The sequence below is a fragment of the Lytechinus variegatus genome, chromosome 1 (genome assembly GCF_018143015.1).
Source record: "Lytechinus variegatus isolate NC3 chromosome 1, Lvar_3.0, whole genome shotgun sequence".
NCBI classification, from domain to species: domain Eukaryota; kingdom Metazoa; phylum Echinodermata; class Echinoidea; order Temnopleuroida; family Toxopneustidae; genus Lytechinus; species Lytechinus variegatus.
This window is the reverse complement of record NC_054740.1, coordinates 20,432,968-20,453,315: the sequence shown is the minus strand read 5'-3', so window position 1 is coordinate 20,453,315 and position 20,348 is coordinate 20,432,968. Positions and strand designations below refer to the sequence as shown.

At 33.7% G+C, this 20,348-nt stretch overlaps 1 protein-coding gene across 2 annotated transcripts in view; it reads left to right on the top strand.

Annotated features, from left to right (window-relative positions):
• LOC121408688 (tyrosine-protein kinase Tec-like) overlaps positions 1 to 20,348 on the top strand; it is a 49,486-nt gene that overhangs the window by 15,224 nt on the left and 13,914 nt on the right. The window contains exons 1-9 of one of the 2 annotated variants that reach the window (XM_041600237.1): positions 4,644 to 5,669; positions 6,314 to 6,412; positions 8,294 to 8,387; positions 8,976 to 9,148; positions 9,647 to 9,751; positions 10,203 to 10,330; positions 17,663 to 17,734; positions 18,339 to 18,473; positions 19,337 to 19,467. In XM_041600237.1, coding sequence (XP_041456171.1) covers positions 4,932 to 5,669; positions 6,314 to 6,412; positions 8,294 to 8,387; positions 8,976 to 9,148; positions 9,647 to 9,751; positions 10,203 to 10,330; positions 17,663 to 17,734; positions 18,339 to 18,473; positions 19,337 to 19,467 — 1,675 coding nt within the window. In that variant the 5' untranslated portion in view covers positions 4,644 to 4,931. Of the gene's footprint in view, positions 1 to 4,643; positions 5,670 to 6,313; positions 6,413 to 8,293; positions 8,388 to 8,975; positions 9,149 to 9,646; positions 9,752 to 10,202; positions 10,331 to 17,662; positions 17,735 to 18,338; positions 18,474 to 19,336; positions 19,468 to 20,348 lie in introns of those variants that run through there. The other variant, XM_041600246.1, reaches the window with a different exon arrangement.

Genomic DNA, 20,348 nt, shown 5'->3' with positions numbered 1-20,348 from the left:
TTTTCTTTATTTCTTTCTTTATTTCTTTATTCTTGGCACCTATTTTTGTCGCCAACTTTTCTCGAAATTGGCTGAATCAATTTTGCTGATTTTTTCGTCATATATAGAATCTATCATAGAGACGGCAAACTAAGCTTTTCAAGGTCATATGGTCATGATGACGTCATCTACGCGCCATTTTGTAAAATTCTTCATTTGATCATATCTTCATTATCAATTATCAAAAATTAACAATATTTACATGACATTAACTTCATGTCAAGGGTCAACTGTCAATGTCATCAAAGGTCATGTAAAGGTCATGACGCGCGCGTACGCGCACGTCAAAGGTAAAAAAATCGTCCAAATGACCTATAAAATTTTTTGGGTACGTTTCAGGTCATTTTAAGCATTTCAAAAATTTGCGCATTACACCTTAACGCAACGCAGAAAAACCGTTTCTTTTAATATCATTGCATTGCTAATAAAATTCTGAGCAATTTGATACCTTGATCAACCTTCTACAACCATTAATATAGAAATTAACACCCATTAAAGTTTGCAGCACGTGTGCGCGCGAGCTCTCACTATAGGCCATATATGGGCAAAAACATGCCTATTGAAAATTTACTGTAGCTCTGTAAATAGTCCATTGACCCCCAATTTTTTTTTCATATATCGATAGAGTATTAGTTGTAGATTTGATTTCATGTCACCATTATCCCTAAATTATATCATGACGTCATCAAAATGGCGCCTAAACTAAAAATTTCATTTTTTTCAAAAATGACGTCATCAAATTTATGCAAATTTGGTTGTAACTTCTCGAATATAGATCGTTTTTCGCCCAGATTTCGATATGTCGTAGATTAGAATGTACTCTTTCTCCTCAGTAAACATGAATTTTCGTTTTGAGAAACGCATCATTGCGTAAAACAGCGATGAAAAGAGGCATGTCATTTTTCCTCATTTTGCGTGTAATCTCTATGGGACATGACTTTTTCTCAAAACTAGAATCGACATTCCTCTATTTCGTGAGCCATATCTCCATTTTTTCTTGTCGGTTTTCCCTGAGCTTTTAGTATGTTGTAGCTGAGATCCTACGCTTTCGGAAGTGTGCCCTCCATTTTTTGATCAGATGCCGGGATCATGCCCGTTTTTCACTTGCAAAATTGGTATTGTAATTCTCAAAATTGCTTACGTGTAATCTCTATGGGGAATATCGTAGCTCAATGGATAACGCATTTGACTTGCTTTCTCGAGGGCAAGGTTCGAGTCCTGGGGTGAACAAGATGATTTTTTTTCAATTTTTTTTTTCTTTTTGCCACCTCTTACATGATCCTTTATGATAATTAAAAGGCATAAAAGTTTAAATTTAGCAAGATAAAACAGATTATAATTGCTTTTTTCATATTACATGTACAATGTATTTTGCGTGTAATCTCTATGGGACATGACTTTTTCTCAAAACTAGATTCGACATTCCTCTATTTCGTGAGCCATATCTCCATTTCTTCTTGTCAGTTTTGCCTGAGCTTTTAATATGTTATAGCTGAGATTCTGGGCTTTCGGTAATGTGCCCTCCACTTTTTGATCAGATGCCGGGATCATGCCCGTTTTTCACTTGCAATATTGGAATTGTAATTCTCAAAATTGCTTACGTGTAAAGTCTATGGGAAATATTCTAGCTCAATCGGTTAGGCGTCAGACTTGCATCTCATTCAATCATGCGGGCAGGGGTTTGAGTCCGCGGGTGAACATGATTTTTTTTAATATCTTGCGCACGATCAATTATAACAATTCTAATAAATAATAGCTAAAATATTGCAAAATAAAACAGATTATAATCACTTTTTTTCATATTATATCTATCTAATCATATCCGTCCATCCGCTATCTGTTATGAATCTATGTATATTTCTTTCTATCTATCTATCTATCAATCCATCCATCTGTCTGTCTATCTATCTACCTACATGACATATATGTCAATCTCTCTGTCAAATATATATCTACATGTTTGAATATGTCTCTCTCTATCTATCCATATATATATATATGTCTATCTGTCTATCTACCTACTTTGCATATGTATCTGTCTATCTATCTCTCTCTGTCTAATCCAATATATCAATCTGTTTAGATATGTATATCTATCTATCTTTCTATATATCCATCTATCTATCTGCCTGTCTATCTATCTTTCTATATGTATGTCGGTCTGTCTGGCTATCTATCTATCTATATATCTATCTGTCTATTTCTCTTATATATATCTTTTTTGTTGAATATGTCTATCTTTCTATATCAATCTATCTGTCTCTTTCTATCTACCTATCTATCTGTCTATCTATCTATCTACATGTATCTATCTATATGTCTGTCTATGTTTTATTAATATAACCACCTGTCATTTATCTCTACCCATCACTTGATCCATCCATCGCGCCATCCATCAATATATATAGTCATGATCTGATCTATCTTCTATATATCTGTGTGAATATGTATGTCTGACGATTGTCATCACCACATTAATAATCACATTGAGCAATGGTCAAAATTTATTCTTAGGATGTCTAGAATCAAGATAATCAATCATATCTAAGTGATTCATTTTATACATTAGCCGACTCTGAATGAAAAATCATGACAGACCACCCAATTCGTCCGCATGACGAATTAAATTCTAGTTTCTATTTACATTCATCAAGATATTCTGTAGAATGTCTTCCGAAATCAAACATTTGCCTGGAACAGATTTAAGATTTCAAACTTGTATTGTATGGAACATTGTTTACTGTCTGAAAAGCTGCATGATGAAAACTTGTGCTTTCTGTACTTCACAAATACAGTATATGAAAGCACAAAGCATTGTTTCGCATGGATGATCAGTTCAGAATGTTTTGAGGAAGTACATGTAAGAGAGGAAGTCTAGGTGAGTTAAATGATAAAGAAGTTGAGCTGAAAATCAAGTAAACAGATCAGGTTACTCTCATTTATTAATGTGATATGATTTTGTTTAATTTCACCAAAAATTTGAGATTGGTTGATAAATCATGCATGGCATATAAACTTCTCAAAAAAAAGTTTTGCAACTCAGTTTGGGGATGATATCTTTTTGGTTAATGAAGTATAAAAGATGAAACTGGTATCATTTGAAAGCTGAATTATTCCTCTTTACAATGACATGCCATTTGCTGTGATTATGTAATATGCAGTCACCCTGAACATTGAGAAAAGTCAGAAGTGAAATGTTGCAAAATGTATTGATTTCTAACAAGAGTCCATTTCTATAGAATTTCCACCATGCAGGTGACAGTGAATGCACTCGGTCCATCCTCGAAACAACTGGAAATTCGCTAAATTATTGCAACATTTCATTTTTTACATTGCTGCATATTGATCATGTCCGTGTATTTCATGGTAACACTAGCATTACAAATGACACATGATCGTAAAGAGGAATAATCATACTTTCCAATGATACCACTTTTATATATGATGATTGCTCACTAAGAAATTTATTAGCACTCAAACTTGAGTTGCAGAACTTTTTTGAGGGGTTTAGTTGTAAAATAATGAATTTTGACCAAAAAGCTAAAAAATGTCCCCTTCCATTAAGAATGATATTTTAATTCGTGGACTGCCCCTTTGGTGCAAGTAGATTGACCTCTGCGACAAACCACAATTTTATTTTAGTTCCCTGACTGCAAAAAGTAGATGACAATCACATTCTTTATAAAAAGAGACATCAAAATATAATTTCATCATCAGTGTTATTTATTTTTTTCAAACTTTGGCTAACAATTCCTTTTATTTTAGAATTGACTAAATGTACTGCATACTTAGTACTCTCAAATTATTTTTCAAAGGGTCTCTCCATTATTTCCATGCATACAGGCCTACAATAGAATGTTAGGGAGACCTGTATGTTACATATTGCATCTATTTCATGTATAGATACATGGTTTTGTGATAATAAGCTGGTTATTCCTTTTTCCATTAAAAATATATGACTGATGGAGTTGCCATTCTACACAAAAGAAAATAACGCTCTTAATCAATCACACATTACATATTCATATCATTCAGAAAGATTGCCATGGTTGACACAATATACAATGTAAAATTGATTAATGAAACTATTTCATTAATGAACTGTGAAGAGATTAAAGTACAGTATGCAATTAATACTCTACAATTAATCAAATATATTCTTTAAAACCATATCAGCTATGGTTTATGGATTGCTGAACATTAAGGACATTGAATATTTTAATTTAAATCATTTAATCTTTATTATTCAAGTTAAATCCAGAGTTGACAGATCATTAACTACAGCCAGTTTTTATTTATTTTAAATTTCCTTTCATTTTAAGCGTCATCTTGCCCCAAAAAGATGATGTGCATCAATCAGGAAGTAGCCTATACATGTTCACTATAAATTCAAACTTGGTTGATTTAGTGAGTTCATTATACTTCTCCAAGGTCTTTTTTTTAATCCAGACAAGAGCAGCAGCAAAAGAACAAAAAATACTATTCATAAAAAATTGTTTTCAAATAGAGAATAATGATGGGATGATTTACACTCTTGGAAGCAAAGAAAATTCTTCATTTATTGTCATATCAAAGTTCAGTCCAATATTGTCATATTGATTGCCGACCATGCGTGAAGTCTTCTTTTGATGTCGGTCCTCTTTCCAATGAATTCACTCATGATATAATAGATTTCTTTTGTCCAATTTCTAAGTTCAAGCTCTGTAAATATGAATAATAGCATTGAATTCTAGTGTTGGGCGTTTCCTCATAAACAGGGCATTGGGTTTGTATGGCATTCCTGGCGTAGTTATGGGATTGGTGTACACTAGATATCATTCAACTCTGAAACATAGGCATTTCTCATAGAGGACTATCACTTGAGAACTGTCTTTCCTACTGATGCAACCAACATGAGCTCTAGTGGCTACTCTACGGGCTCATTCTCCACTGGATCCTACTCATTGGATTCTGATCGAGGATTCACCTTTTCTCCTCATAGGAGTAAGAATCCTAGTGGGAAGAAGAGAGAGAAACTCAAAGTCATGTTTGACTTGGATACGGAGAGTTCTGAAGATGAAACATTGGAACCTGAGGAGCTTGGAGAGAGGTTTCTAAAAGTTGAGCTACCTAATCTTGATACCACTTCTGTTCCTGAAAGCTGTACTTCAGGTACTTCAGTTTCTGATGGTTTTGTTACAACTACAGATGAACCAAATGAGATCTATGATGAAGCTAACCATGGAACAGTTAAAAGGAACTTCTATGACCTGTATGACGATGTCAGACAGTTTTCATATGACTCTGGCATTTCTGATTCTGGGAATTCATCGGAACAACGTCGGGAATCATACCCACATATATTTGTCTCGCATAGACATATACCAGAACCAGACTATGATGATTTGCCACAAGGTAAACCAAAAGAATGCTTTGATAAACTGCCGCATAATTTACCAGAACGAGACTATGATGATCTTCCACAGGCCATAAGGGTTACCCAAGATCGTTTTCACCATGTTACTATCAGTCGAGCAATGTCTAAATCTAAGAACTCAGCCAACAGGTCTGAGCGTCGATCATTGCCTATCCAGGTGTTCTTGAATGGGCACTTGTTCCTGGATTCATCTAGACTACCTCATGTCAGGACTGTAAGTTCATCATGTCCCTTGTTCCTGGAAAATAACATCTCTGGAATCCTCGGCATATATATTAATCTTATGATAATAACAATATTGATAAAAAATTGAGATGTCCTGGGCTGCCGATATCATATGATACAGTAAAAAGAGGAACATTCAAAGAAACATGATATTGTATTATTTTGTCAGCATTTACAATGTATTTGTTAGTACAGTTGAATTAGTTAAATCATACATTGTGATTTAATTTTTTTCATTGTTTTATAAAAAAAGTGTCTCTTTCATAAATTTCTTTTGTAAAAGTGGAGTAGACGGTATGTTTCTATTCTAGTCCGAATCTGGGAAACCAATGAGTTTGAAAAATATTGTGGACCAGTAATTAATATGATTAGGAAGCCAACAAGTGTTCTTTAATCATTTGTTTGCAATTTTCACATTTCAAGTATACATGAATCCATCTCAACTGGGGTTTGTTACATAATTAGATGCAATTGATACAACTAATTTGATCTTTTATGTTGCAGAATCCTCGTAAATTATCCTGTTTTTACATGGACATTGCTGATGAAATGTATTCAAAATGGTTTGCACAGTATGCATTGAGGGTTTTTCATCTTTAATATTCTGCATGTTTTTTTCTCTTGTTTTCATAGAAACGTGGAAAAGAGAAGAATCGTATTGATCTGAATCAGATTAAAGTGGTTGAACCTGTTTCTGATGGTGCTTTCCAAGACAGACAGAATGGCATTCAGGTTTGTTGCTTTAACTCCTTGTCATAATGTATTCCTTTTTCAACATATAAAATCTGATTAAGAGAGGGCATTAGATGTGCCAAAATAACAAAATCAATATTTTCATAGTGGATTGATGGTTGAATAAGATCATGCCTAATCATTTTTCCATTGGAAGTGAAGAAATTAAAATTGAAAAAAAAAAGTTGACATCAGGAATAAACTTTAGAAAGATTTCTGAAAATATTAGATGATCCTTTAAATAGTGGGATGTATTGGCATTGTCTACAATGTACTGTTGAGTCAGCATTGAACTTTCACTCTCAAGCTCTTTAAAAAAAAGAAGTTGATATCTATCCTGAAAGAATATTGAATCTTGAATGAAAGCTAAGTGTATAAATTATTTCTCATACTCATGTTACTCTGTGTACACATGCACATTGTATGCTGAACTTCTATTGCATGTACTCTGTTTTTAGTCCAAATAGCTCAATCATTTGAAAAGTAAACATTTGTAGTTTTCATCTATAATGAATGACAGGCACCATTAAACAATTGGATCATCTTTCACTGATAATCAACTTGCTGAACTTACATGTGCATTGCATTCAGTTAATGAGTCAAAATCTTCTTTATTGCCTAAAAAATAATCCAATATTGCACAAGTACTACATTTAGGCCTGCAGTACATATAGACAGTCATGAATGTGTATACAGATATATAATGTACATGCATGTTAATTGTCATAGAAGAAGTAGTATCCAGATTACTTTCATTGAGCTTCCTGTTAGATATTGATTTCTGTGCCAAGGGTATAATAATCGTTCCAAGTTTGTTTTTCCTCAGTATCTCTGCCTTGTGTACATTCCAAGTGCAAACGATCAGTATATCGGGTAGAATGAATTACATTAATCATATCACTGTACACTATGCTATCCACCCTCGCATGTATGTAGGTTTCTAAATATAAAAGCCCTCAAGTTATATGCTCTGTTATGACATCAGTAATGGCTACTTGTACTATACTCATAGTCATCATACTTGAATGGATACTGCATTTAGAGTTATTCGTTCTTATCGTAGCAAGTTTGCTATGCAAACCTTTTCACTAGCGGAAAGTGACCTGAATATGCAGGCCTGAGTAGACCTTAATATGCAGGCCTGAGTAGACCTTGTGTATAGAGGGTGTCTCCGTTCTAGTCAATGTCTCAAAACCATATACATGTTGATTAGAGTTTCTATCAGGGTCTGTTCCTGCAGACCAGTCGTAGCCTTATCCTCAAAGTAGAAAGCATTCAAGTGTACCAGGTCCTGCAGACCAGTCAGAGCCTTATCCTCAAAGTAGAAAGCATTCAAGTGTACCAGGTCCTGCAGACCAGTCGTAGCCTTATCCTCAAAGTAGAAAGCATTCAAGTGTACCAGGTCCTGCAGACCAGTCAGAGCCTTATCCTCAAAGTAGAAAGCATTCAAGTGTACCAGGTCCTGCAGACCAGTCAGAGCCTTATCCTCAAAGTAGAAAGCATTCAAGTGTACCAGGTCCTGCAGACCAGTCGGAGCCTTATCCTCAAAGTAGAAAGCATTCAAGTGTACCAGGTCCTGCAGACCAGTCAGAGCCTTATCCTCAAAGTAGGAAGCATTCAAGTGTACAAGGTCCTGCAGACCAGTCAGAGCCTTATCCTCAAAGTAGAAAGCATTCAAGTGTACCAGGTCCTAATTTTAACACCTGAGTGGAGAGCGGCATGTAGACCATGGACCTACTACTCTGTAGGTCCATGTGTAGACATAGTCCTGCCAATAACATTATTGTCGTGTGGTGGGACAGGAACCGCGACCCCTTGTTCAAAGTCTCAAGACTTTTCCAGTGATCCCCCTATATTTATTGTCTTTATTTGTTTTACCAGGTTACGTACAGTGAGCAGAATAACGATGTTACTCTCTATTTCTTCCCAGCGTCTAAGAAAGAGCAACAAGAATGGCTTCATGATCTCAGAGATTGTAAGTCTCCTAGTACCGTCTCATATCTACAACTTGGATAAATGACAATATTTTCTTTTATAGAAATATGAGGGATACTCGATTGCATTACTGAATATACATGTAAAAGGAAAATTATGTTTTACTTGCTGGGGAATGATATTTCCTACTTTGATAGTTCATTCTAATGTATGTTTTGTATCTAACCCAGTGCTAACATACAGGGTATATTTTGCATCAATATAGGGGCTATTTTTTACATTATAGTAATTATTTTACTCTCAGAAGCTGTCCTTTTTTTCTTTTTTTTCCTGATCATAATATACACTTAAGCAACCAAACCAAAGCACACAGAAAGGTTCTGAAAAATACTTAAAAAAAAAGATTTTATGCGCGTGTATACTATCTCCATACTATCTATCTAAATTTACGTACATGCCCGTGCCATATGAATATACATCATATCTAGAAATATTTTGAAGAAATTTGCATTTTTAGATGTTGACATTGCTGACCATTTATAGTTGTGGAATTCCAAGATAAATCCAAAGATTCTTTTTGATAACAAATTGAAGAAAAATTATTGTCAATTTTTGTTTATTTATGAAGTGGTTAAGAACAATCCCAATCTTAGTGACCGATATCACTATGGTATCTGGACGATGTCAAAATACACCTGTTGCCAGAAGGATTATAAGGGAGCTCCAGGATGTCAGAACACTTACAGAACACAACCTCAACCGTCTTATCCAACTACACCATCAAACGGTAAACGCACTCATGTAAGTACCTGCACGACACCCTACCTATTACCCCGTAGAAATAATTTTCAGATAGTCTTTCCACATGGGCTAAACCCATTTGTTCTTATATTAATTTGATCTAAATTGCTGTTTAGTCTCAACTTCATTTGGTCAAATGACAATGGAAAGTAGACAAATTTGGTGTAGACCAATCAGCAATATACTAAAACAATCTTAAAAAAAGCTTTTTTTAAAGCTAAACTGGAATATCTTTGCAACATTATTGGCAGAGTGACAGTGCATGTTGGCTAGTGGTGCAATAATTTGTTCAGATTATGTTCTAACCTCCAAATGCAATCTCCACTTTCATTTTTAGTTTTGTTAATTGAAATATTTTGATATTTTATCTACCTGAATCCTGACATTCTATATTGGTACATGTATCTCCTTATACTATGCCATGGGTCAGAGACTCATTACCAAACTCATTTTATCCTCTATATATTTTCTATATTCTTTGTTTTTCATCATAACAAGGGGCCTCAACAAATCAGCTTACCTGGAGTGCCTATAAACAACCAGAAACGACCTCCTAAACCACCGATACCCATCCCAAATCCACCTGTTACAGATAGACCAAAGGTAAATAATCAAGACTTTATTTATGGGTTAGGAAATCATATAGAAGCAAACAAAAAGGCAAAATCATAGATTTTTTTCATTTGTGCTGAGAATTTATGAACATTTATTTATCCAAGATAATATTAAAAACGTTGATTTGTTTTTTGATGAAAAAATTATGTCATGTCATATTAACATATCATGCTGAATATACATTTTCAAAATGAATTCTTATGAAAGAATGAAATTCAAAAGTAATTCAGATATTTTCTTCAGAAAGTTTATAGAAAAACGTTTATCCAGGGAAATTTTTCAACATTGATTTATTAATGGAAAGTAAATGCTTACGGTGTCATGTTCAATATTCATTCTTAATATAAAAGCATTTTACATTCTGTCTCACCTTATGATAAAAACATTTTGTATTTACAAGACAAACATGTTTAATGATGATGCTCATTGGTTTCCCCAGATGATAGTAATAGCCAAGTATGACTACGAACCATTAGAGAAGATTGATATACCATTACAGAGAGGCCAGGAATACTCAGTACTCAATAACTCCAGAGAATACTGGTGGAAAGTCAGAGATAAACACGGGTAAGACAACAATTATTATTCAAGATGAGTTCTTTAATATCATAAAGCTTGATGATTGATCATGTGGCTTATTTTTACCATTGATAATACAGAATAATCAATGCAGTCATCTTTAAAAATCAACAGCCAATTCTTACAGTACCACCAAATTGGCCACCGAGGTAGTAATTATATTAATCAGCCAGATGATCCTGGTAGAAAATGAGTAAATGCTCAGTGATTAGCAAAATAAGCATGGCTTAATGATACTAGACTACTTTTATACATGTGTCCACATGTGCTTATCTGTGTTGCTAATTTTCAGCATACCTGTTTCCAGCTAATGAGTGTTTTGTGCCTACTTGAGTTTGGATTGAGACCTTGGTGATGATGATGCATTAAATTTTCATAGTGCTATTTTTATTTGATTTAATGCTCGAGGTACTTCAACAAAAGGTATAAAATTAAGATAATCACTTTTTTATAAAAGAACAGATTTCTATAATTGAAGCAAACATTGACTCATGCAGACAGTGATTGGTTACCCCCCAAAAAGGAAGTTTGTATTCCTGAAATCTTGAGGAAGTGGGTTGTACAGGGTTGATAGAGCATGAGCATTCCTCTACAATTTCATGTATCTTAGAACATGTGAAAGGCCAGTGATCTGTTGCATAACCTGGCCATCGGTGTTACCTTTGCAGTCATTTGTAACTACCCTGGTTACAATGCCCAATGACCAATCATAATCAGTGTTTCCATGGTGATTACATCTAAGGCACAAGTTTCATTAAAAGTTTTCTGCATCAGGCAGAGGCCAGATTTGGGCCACATTTCAAGAAGAGTTTTCTGAGTGATTTTTCAATATCTTATTTGCCCCCAGCCAATCAGATGCTGGCATTTCCAGGAGCGTTTAGTGAAAATCACTGACTATTGCACCATGAAATACCCCCCCCCCCTGGAAGATCTGTTGAATGATACATGCAGTTCATTCTGTTGGTTTACTTGTGTACACATGTAAATTTCTGTTTGAATTGTGTGTAGTTTGTATGTCTACAGTTGCTAAATCTGTGGTGTAGATCATAGCTCCTCAAGACATGTAGTTGTGACATTGACATCTTGATGAAATTTCCTTGGACAAAATTGATCGGAAATCCATCACGAACAACTTCCTTTAATGCACCCATCTCAGTCAATTATTCGTACACAGTGTGTCTGTGTACGAGTTTATGTGTTAATTGTGATCAATTTGTTGATTCTGCCAGTGTTTACTCTTTAATCATCGCATCAGATTGATGGCGCTGAACACATCAAACCTCTTATTTGTAGCTAGTGTGGCATGTAGTAACTTTATAATATTCTTCTCTCCCTAGCAATATCCCTGACTGAAAAAGGATGACAAGTGTAATTCTGCTTGTTAGTATAAAACCCCCAGAAAAAAAGCATTTTAGATGTTCATACCCCCTTCCCCCTTCTTGCTGTCACTGTTCCCCTCCCCACTCCGTCTTTCCTTTACCCCTCCTATATCTCCCCCTTTCTCGCTCCTCCACTCCGTATCTATCTCCCCCTTCTTCTCCCTCCACCCCCTCCCTCTCTCTCCCTCTGTCTAATACACTCAATCTTTTCTTGTTCATCTGAATAGGTTTATTGTCTATTCTGTCATGCATATAAACAGGCTGTTCATAGTCATTAACTGACATGACATATTACACATATTAATTGCTGGATCATCATAGTCTAAACACTTGTACATAACTTTGCAGGTAATGTACACATACTTTGATGTAAACAGGTGTTATGATAACACATAAAGAATGATGCTGTCATCTCTCATTTAAGTGTGTAGGATTTAGTCCGGTGTATTAATCCTTTAAGATGTGGTAATCAATATGATTTCCTGAAGAATAGAGGCCTACCCGTAGAATAAAAAGAATTTGCATCCTAACTTCTGCTAATACTTGAACAGTACTGATCCTATAACACTTTTTTCCCATATCTTTAAAATTTTTGTTCCTTGATTGGAGCTAGATTATTATTATTTTTTTTTTTGGGGGGGGGGGGGCAGAAACCAAGGCACAAACATAGTATGTTTTCAGAGCACTGTACCTTGTAGGATGCTTCCAAAGAAGAATAATAACACCTTTAATTTAAATGAGACAAGTGTGTTGCTATGTTAGCATATGAATTATAATTTGTGGGTATTTTTGAAGCCCTCAGAATTTACAATAAAAAGGTAGCACCCAAATCATATAAATATGATATTGTTTGTGATGCATTTTGAATCTACATGTAGTAGCTGTCCTATCATGTCAGCACCTGTATACTCTTGGTTATAAATAGATCCGTCCTTGAGAAGAGACTAAAGACATTTGCTCTCATCATTTCAGATGTAGTCTAATGAATTCAGACCCGCATTGATGCCTGAATATACATGTTACGGTACATATGAGAGTGGAAGGCCTGTCGTAGAACTTTTCTGGAGGCCTCTCATTATTCTATGACTGGGCTTTTATACAACTATGATTAATGTGGATTGAGAAGGAACGGAGATGATCTTGTTGGATAGAATGTACTTAAGTGGCATGTGCTAAACACAGACCATGGATAATGGGCTTTTCACATCATGACTCATAATGACTGGTTTAAAGGGACAGGTCAAATAGCTGTCAGATCTCAGAGATCATGCCTCAAGCAGACACATTGCATGGTTGTCACATTGAGGTGCCTTACACTAACCTGCCCTAGATTAAATACATGTCAAGGTTCTTAAGATTAAATTATCTCATTTATAGGTCAGTGCCAGGGCAGAATGTAGGCATATATTTTTTAAATTGTTACAGTAAGAGTCACCTATATGTACTTGATAAATTATAGGAAATATTTAAGTTTGAACCTACAGTTATCAGTCTTGTGTAGAATCGTATCTCAAAGAACTTTATTTGGTTTCTCGCATGTCCATTATATATGAAGGAAATATGTGATGAAAAATCAAGTGTGTACAGTGATGCAATTACAGGTAGGCAGCCCCAGACATACTTAATCAAAACTACATTTTGGTGTTTGCTAATTTTTCATATGATCACTTGAATAACCATTCCATTTTTTTGGACATGAAAGAACATGGTCAATAACTTGTTGATATTGTATGCATGAAAATTCTTCAAAATATGTGTTCTGGAAAATTTTAGCATAGTACTGATTGACACCTTCTTGTTTTGTTATTTAAACCTAAATGATATTCTACAATCCTTGATTTCTTCAGGAACATGTATCCCATTTCACTTTTAAGTTTAACTTCTCTAGAACCTCTCTGCTTTGCTCTGCAGACATGGCTCAGTTCTAATTGACATGTTTAATTATCAGCGTCTTTACAGCATTTTGAAGAAAGCTTTAATATTTTCTTATGTTTGTAATTGATATTCCAAATATTGTTCATTTTCAGTTTCAAGATGCTTTTATTTCCCAGGTTATTTTTACAAGTCACAAACAGATTATATAGCTTCTTTTGAAAAACAAATACATAAACCATGATTTTCTCAAGGTTGATATGAACTCTTTATATTTTACAATATACATTTAATTGACAGGAACAAGGCAATAAATGATACTAAAGCAAACATGATTTTTTTAAAGACATTGATCTCTCATGTATTAAATTGTCAATGGTACATATATACATAGGTACACTGTTATATCACTGCCTTACAATTTTTATGCCTTTATTTTGTTAGTAGTATTATATTGTGTAGGAAACCTTGAGATAAGTCCAGGATATATTAGGGGATTCCCCATTTCATCATGTTTGTATTATTTGTAATAGAGTTGTTGAGAGAGGTGATAACATGGGGGTGTTGTTTGTTCAGGGAACAAAATGAGATATTAAGAAAATGACATTTAAATGTAGAAGTCACCCTGATAATGATAAGTGAGAACTTGACATACATGTAGAGGATGTCAAAGTGAATTTAAAAAATGTTATTTATTTTAAACCACCCCCCCCCCCAAAAAAAAAAATGATTTGCAGTTTTTTTTAAATCACATAAATCATTTATTTAAATTTTCTATTATTTCTATAATTTATCACAATTTTAAAAATGTACATGTAATAATGAATAATAATAATCTGCTTTTATACAGCGCTTAATACATTGGAATGACGTGTCTAAGCGCTTTGCAGATATGTTATTACCCCGGTCATCGGATTCAATCAGTCATTCCTGCACACAATGTGTGCACATCCTCCACTCCAAGGGGAGTATTCCAGTCAGTCGCCGTTGAGGCGCTCACAGTACTGGACAAGCTACAATGACTTTCACATCCTACCAGGTACCCATTTAGCACCTGGGTCGGGATGGCAAAGTGTGGATTAATGCCTTGCTGTGGTGGGATTCGAACATTGGACCCTCTGTTTAAAGGCGAGAGTCAGAACCACTACACCATGGCTCTTCCACATGTATTTTAGTTCAAATTTTTGCCGATTTTTTTCTCCCTAGATTATACATGTATGATAGATGGTGAACTCTCCCTTTAAATGTGAATAACAGAGGGAATAAACCACAGCCTCACACCCTGTACTGACAGCACAGAAATGTTGTTAGCTCTAACAATGTGCTAACAGAGGCCCTGTTACAACCGGTAATGTGGCAGCGATGTCTAATGTCACAACCATGCAATACTTACACATTGAATGTTTTTACTTCAGAATCCGAAAGATGTGACTTGGCTTACTGTTAGCGCTCTATTAGGATTATTGGATAATAATGTTTCTGTGCTGCCGGCACTGATTAATTGACATTCACTTCAATACTGAAAATTATTTATTACATGTATTATCTAAAAGATTATTAGAATTTCATTTTTTTATTGAATACAAGAAATATTACATGAATGTGATCATGGATTTTGTAAATCATGCCAAATTTTATCATTAACAAACATGTTTGGAAATAAAGTAATACAAAGTTGTAATCATGATTGAATGTCGTAATACACAAACACAAATTTACATGTACATTCATTTCAAAGAGAGAGGGGAGGAGAGCGTACTGCATTGTGCACCAAGGTTGCAACAAATTTAATTAACAATGTATTAATATCATACATGTATGTAAATTCAATCATTGAATTCTTAAATCCATTTTCTTTTCAGCAAACTATGTTTTATAATGTGTCACTTAATTCAAAGTGTTTAATGTGATTTTAAGTCACATTGATTGTTGTCTACATAGCATGAATGAAATAAAATCACTGGATCAAACTTTACTTTGATTGTGCTTGGTAGACGAGTTTGGTTTTGATAATGAGAGCTATTAATGGTCACTCATGGTGACGTCAAACTAGTTTATAAATGTAGTTTCAATTGGAGATCTCTTTTAGTTGGCCTTCTTCATTGTAAAGTGATAATCACTGTGGTATCTTAATGTTGATTGAACTAATACTTGTGTACTTGAATACCAATAAAAAAAATACTTGTGTACTTGATTATCATTGTATGGGATTGTTTATAATGAATTCAAAGCATGTTGAACCATGGAGGTAGAATTCCTCTGTGTCTGGTCAAATAATTGTTGATAATATTTACATGATTATACCCATAGAAAGTAGAAAATAATTTCACCTTGTTAGCAAAAGGGCGGTACATAAGTTGCAAAAGGGCGGTACATAGGTTGCAAATACCTATAAATCAGTTTTCAACTCCTGCACGGCTGTACTAAGGATGATAACGACTGAAGATCATGCAACACAAAATATGCATTACATGCAAAAAAGATCCTACATGTATGTCCTTCTGCCTTACATGGGAATTAAAGTATCCTAACGTCCTTCTGCCAGGCAGATGACAATATGTACTCTTAAGGTTCTACCGTGAATTTATTTCCTGTTACTTGAACCTATTAGAGAATAAAATAGTTTCTCATTGTACACTTATTGAGTAACATACTATGTGTGGGTTAACGAGCATAATAAGAGGAATTTCCTGTAATAGGGGATCGATCGTTGGATTCAAGCGCTAAACATTGCTTCGTGTTTGTATTACATCAGAATGACCCATATTCTAATTGAACCCCTTCACTAATCTAGGCCAGCAGAGCTTATTCGAGCTGTCGTTTCCAATAACCGATATGTTACTGGATATTGGCAAGGTTTGGTCTGATTGTTGTAAGATTAATGGAATCTCTCCAGCTGAACGAGACCTGTGAATCATCTTGAAATATTTCATACTCTTACATATAAGTCATAAATACTTAAGTATATAATTGTTGAATTTCTTGAGAAACTTCTAGATTTTTCTATTAATATCTCAGAATTGGATTTCACTCATTTTAATCCATAAAATACTTATTGCTTTGTTGGGCAAGACCTGGGAATAATATTTTTTTTGAAGAACAATCTTTGAAGTATTTGCATATTATTTAATCAATTACGTTAGTAAACTTATCTATTATTGCAACAATTGTATAATACAAGCTATTTGTTCCAGTCATGTGATAATGAATTCTAGCTGTAGGCTGAAAATGAATTGGAAATTGCTTAAACGGATAAATATATGTGGGCATATAATTGCTTGAAAAAAAAACATATTTAAGAAAATAATTCGATGTTAATTTTGCTGATTTCAGAGCTATCATTCATTTTCCAAGTGAAAGATTGGTGCATAATTTCTATTTTTGTACAACTCTTGGGTTGTCATTTTCTTTGATTTTGTTGGAATTCATTCATTTTTTAAACACAACTGCAAGTGTTTTTTTAACATAAAGGTTGTTAAAATAGGAAGACTTGCTCTGTTTGCTTCCTGACTGTTATCCCAATATGTGATTATATTACAAGAATTCTTGATAATGATGCATATCAACTTATTTCTTTTATCAGAATAAAAATAAACTTGTCATAGATGATGTGGTGTCCCTAACTCAAGGAAATGAAATGGCAAATCTTGGCCGTAATTTTGTATCATCAGTATACGGAAGAGAATAAGATAACCGAATATGACAAATTTTCTCTATCATGTCTGTATATGTATATAACCAAGGTATTCAATGTAATTTATTGCAAAATACTGCTTTTTTTTCAATCTCTATAAATACTAAAAACATCTGAAAATATTTTAATACTCACAAAGAGTGTGTACCACTCACTTTATAGAAAAATCAACTAATTGGATACATTTTGGTACGATGCGATTCCTAGGAAAATATTTTGCTCGTACATTATTTTCTAATCTTTTCTGTAACCCTCCCTTGCTCTTTCTCTTTGCCTTTCTCTCTCTCTCTCCCTTACCTTCATTGTTTCTTTACCACTCACCCTCGCGCTCCTGTTATTCTTTTATTTTTTTATTTTTTTTCCTTATATTTTCAGGCGCGAAGGTTTCATACCCAGCAACTATGTAGAAGAAAAGAGTAAATATTCAACAGGCCTAGAAAGATATGAGTAAGTATCAACTATTAAATTAATGATAGACATAGAATGTAGTTTTCAAGCATATTAGTTGAGGAATAACAGATGATGTTTATCATTGTACTTGAAATATAACAATATATTTGTGGTGTCTTTTTTAATATAGGAATCACGTTTTTTTCATTCTCAGGAAATGTGACTTTTCCAAAATATATGTGTGATAGTTTTTTTTTCTTTCTTTTAGTATTTTTTCTATAATGTACAGGTTTTACAGACATGGCAAATATAAATTGAGGAAATTTGTTTGGATGAATAGCAACCATGTTATTTATTCAACAGTCAGACATGTTTATCTAAGGCTTTGACAAACAAGTGCCAACGTAATGAAATATTCTTTGTTTAAAGGGTTAATTCAGGATGAAAATGATATGATTTGAGAGTAAAATCAAATTAGTTTAATACTGACAATTTCATGAAAATCAGATGCATTTTTGCATATTTATGTTTTTACATTATTTTATTAATGTTGTCTAATTTTAATGTTTACTTATATGATTATTCAGTTAAATACTTTGGTAATGAGCTATGTGAGAAAAACACAAGTTTTGAAACTATTTCCTTCCTTTATTTTTCCAAGTTGGTTTAATGGAACGTGGTCAAGACAAAGAACAGAACTTGAACTAAAACAAGAAGGCAAAGAAGGCTGTTTCACTGTAAGGAATTCAAGACAACCAGGATTGTGTACGCTCTCAGTATTAGCCAAAGAAAAAGGGTAAGTACAACATGATTAACCCATTTAACATACTTTGATCTCACCATTGTACATAATTTTCATAGACCCTAAAGATATCTCAGGCATAACTCTCACTTGATTGATAAAACACATGGTTGTTTCTTCAAAAAAATCTGTTTGTAAAGTTATACGCAGCTCCATGAACACCAGGGGAGCTTTCATTAAAAAAATTTGACAGTGATTTTCACTTACTAATTTGCCCTTAGCCAATCAGATGCAAGGATTTGCAGTAGCTTATAACATCTCTCAATGAAAATCACTGCTTGCCTGGAGTATGGCAAGCTAAGCGAGCATGTTTGAATTCTTGTACTTATATCAGCTTAGTTGAACTATGCCGCTTTGTATTCACTCCAATTTTGTTAACGTACCTTGTTAGTGCCTAGTATATTTGTCTGTCTGAATTTAAAACAAATTATATAGAAGAATTGTCACAGTTACAAAAAATATCAGCAAAAACTCCTGAGCTAAACATATTGGCACTTCATAAACAGTTTGTTCACTTACACAGGACTTTAAAAATGACTGGGGGTCCATTCTATATGCTGGTAGATGTTAGTAGGTTACGTACAACTATTGACCCTTTCTTGTGCTAAATGAGACAACCCAAACTTTCAATATTGTAACAAAAATAATCGAAGTTAACTTTTCATAATTTTTATCAAATATTGATTAGTATTAAACATTGCATTCAAATGGTTTTTATTCAAAAGTGTTAATTTGAAAATTTCAGATTTCAATTTAGCTGATGGATATACAAATAAATTATTAAAAAAAAAACAATAATATGAATTTGTGTGGTTATCATTTTTGACTCACCATATCTTATTTCTTTGTGTATACAGACCAGGAGGAGAGGACGTAGTTAGACACTACCACATCAAACAGAACTCACACAAAGAGTTTTATGTATCTGAGAAACATTGTTTTAGAGATATGGCTAAACTCATTGAATACCATCAACACAATGCTGGGGGTAAGAAGCTGTTAATTATAATGATACTATGAAATATTTAGAGATATCCTTTCTGCTATCCTTCATTCTCTTGAATGGTCTCTTAAAACTTGTGAGTTCTCTTTCATTGATGAACCATATCTGATGATTTACGATACATATTAAAAAAAAAAAAAAAGAAATTTTGAACAAAGATGGTTTGAGAATGAAATAGTTTTTCACTTAAATTTTAAAGCAAGTAACATCCATCCACATCTTAATAGGTATTGAAATTATGTTAACGTTTCCATTTGTTATTCTTTATTACTGTACTCTATGTTACAAACCAAATTAAACATAGTGCCATCTCTTTGTCCCTCTCCCTGGAAAATATATCGAACAAATAAATGGTGAAATGATTGAGCAATAACAAATCATAATTACATTACGGAGAGTAAATGATTTGGCCTGGATTATTCATTTATGTAAATATGTAATACATAAGAAAAGATACTCAAAATCATTACCATTTCATATTGCCTATGCGAAATGTGTTTCTGATTAAGTGATATATTACACGAGTGGGATATAATGCTATCTGTGTTTCCTTAATAGTCTTATGTTACCTTTAAATGTCCTCAAATCTCATAATGTATTTTACATGAGGTGAATATCAGGTCAAAGCATTTACAATATAAACAGGATTTCCTCGTCCATGCCATTCGTTTAGTCTATATTAATAATTTGATAAATATTACAATTTGTTGGAAGCAAGCCTATTCAGGGTATGATTGTGTGTCCTGACTTATTCTATGGTTTGCAGGTATATAATTGATGTGCTTTGGCAAGAAATTAATCTACATTTGCTACCATAAAAAGGTTTGCAATGGGTTGCAAATATGAAAGACTAATTCTGTTTGGTT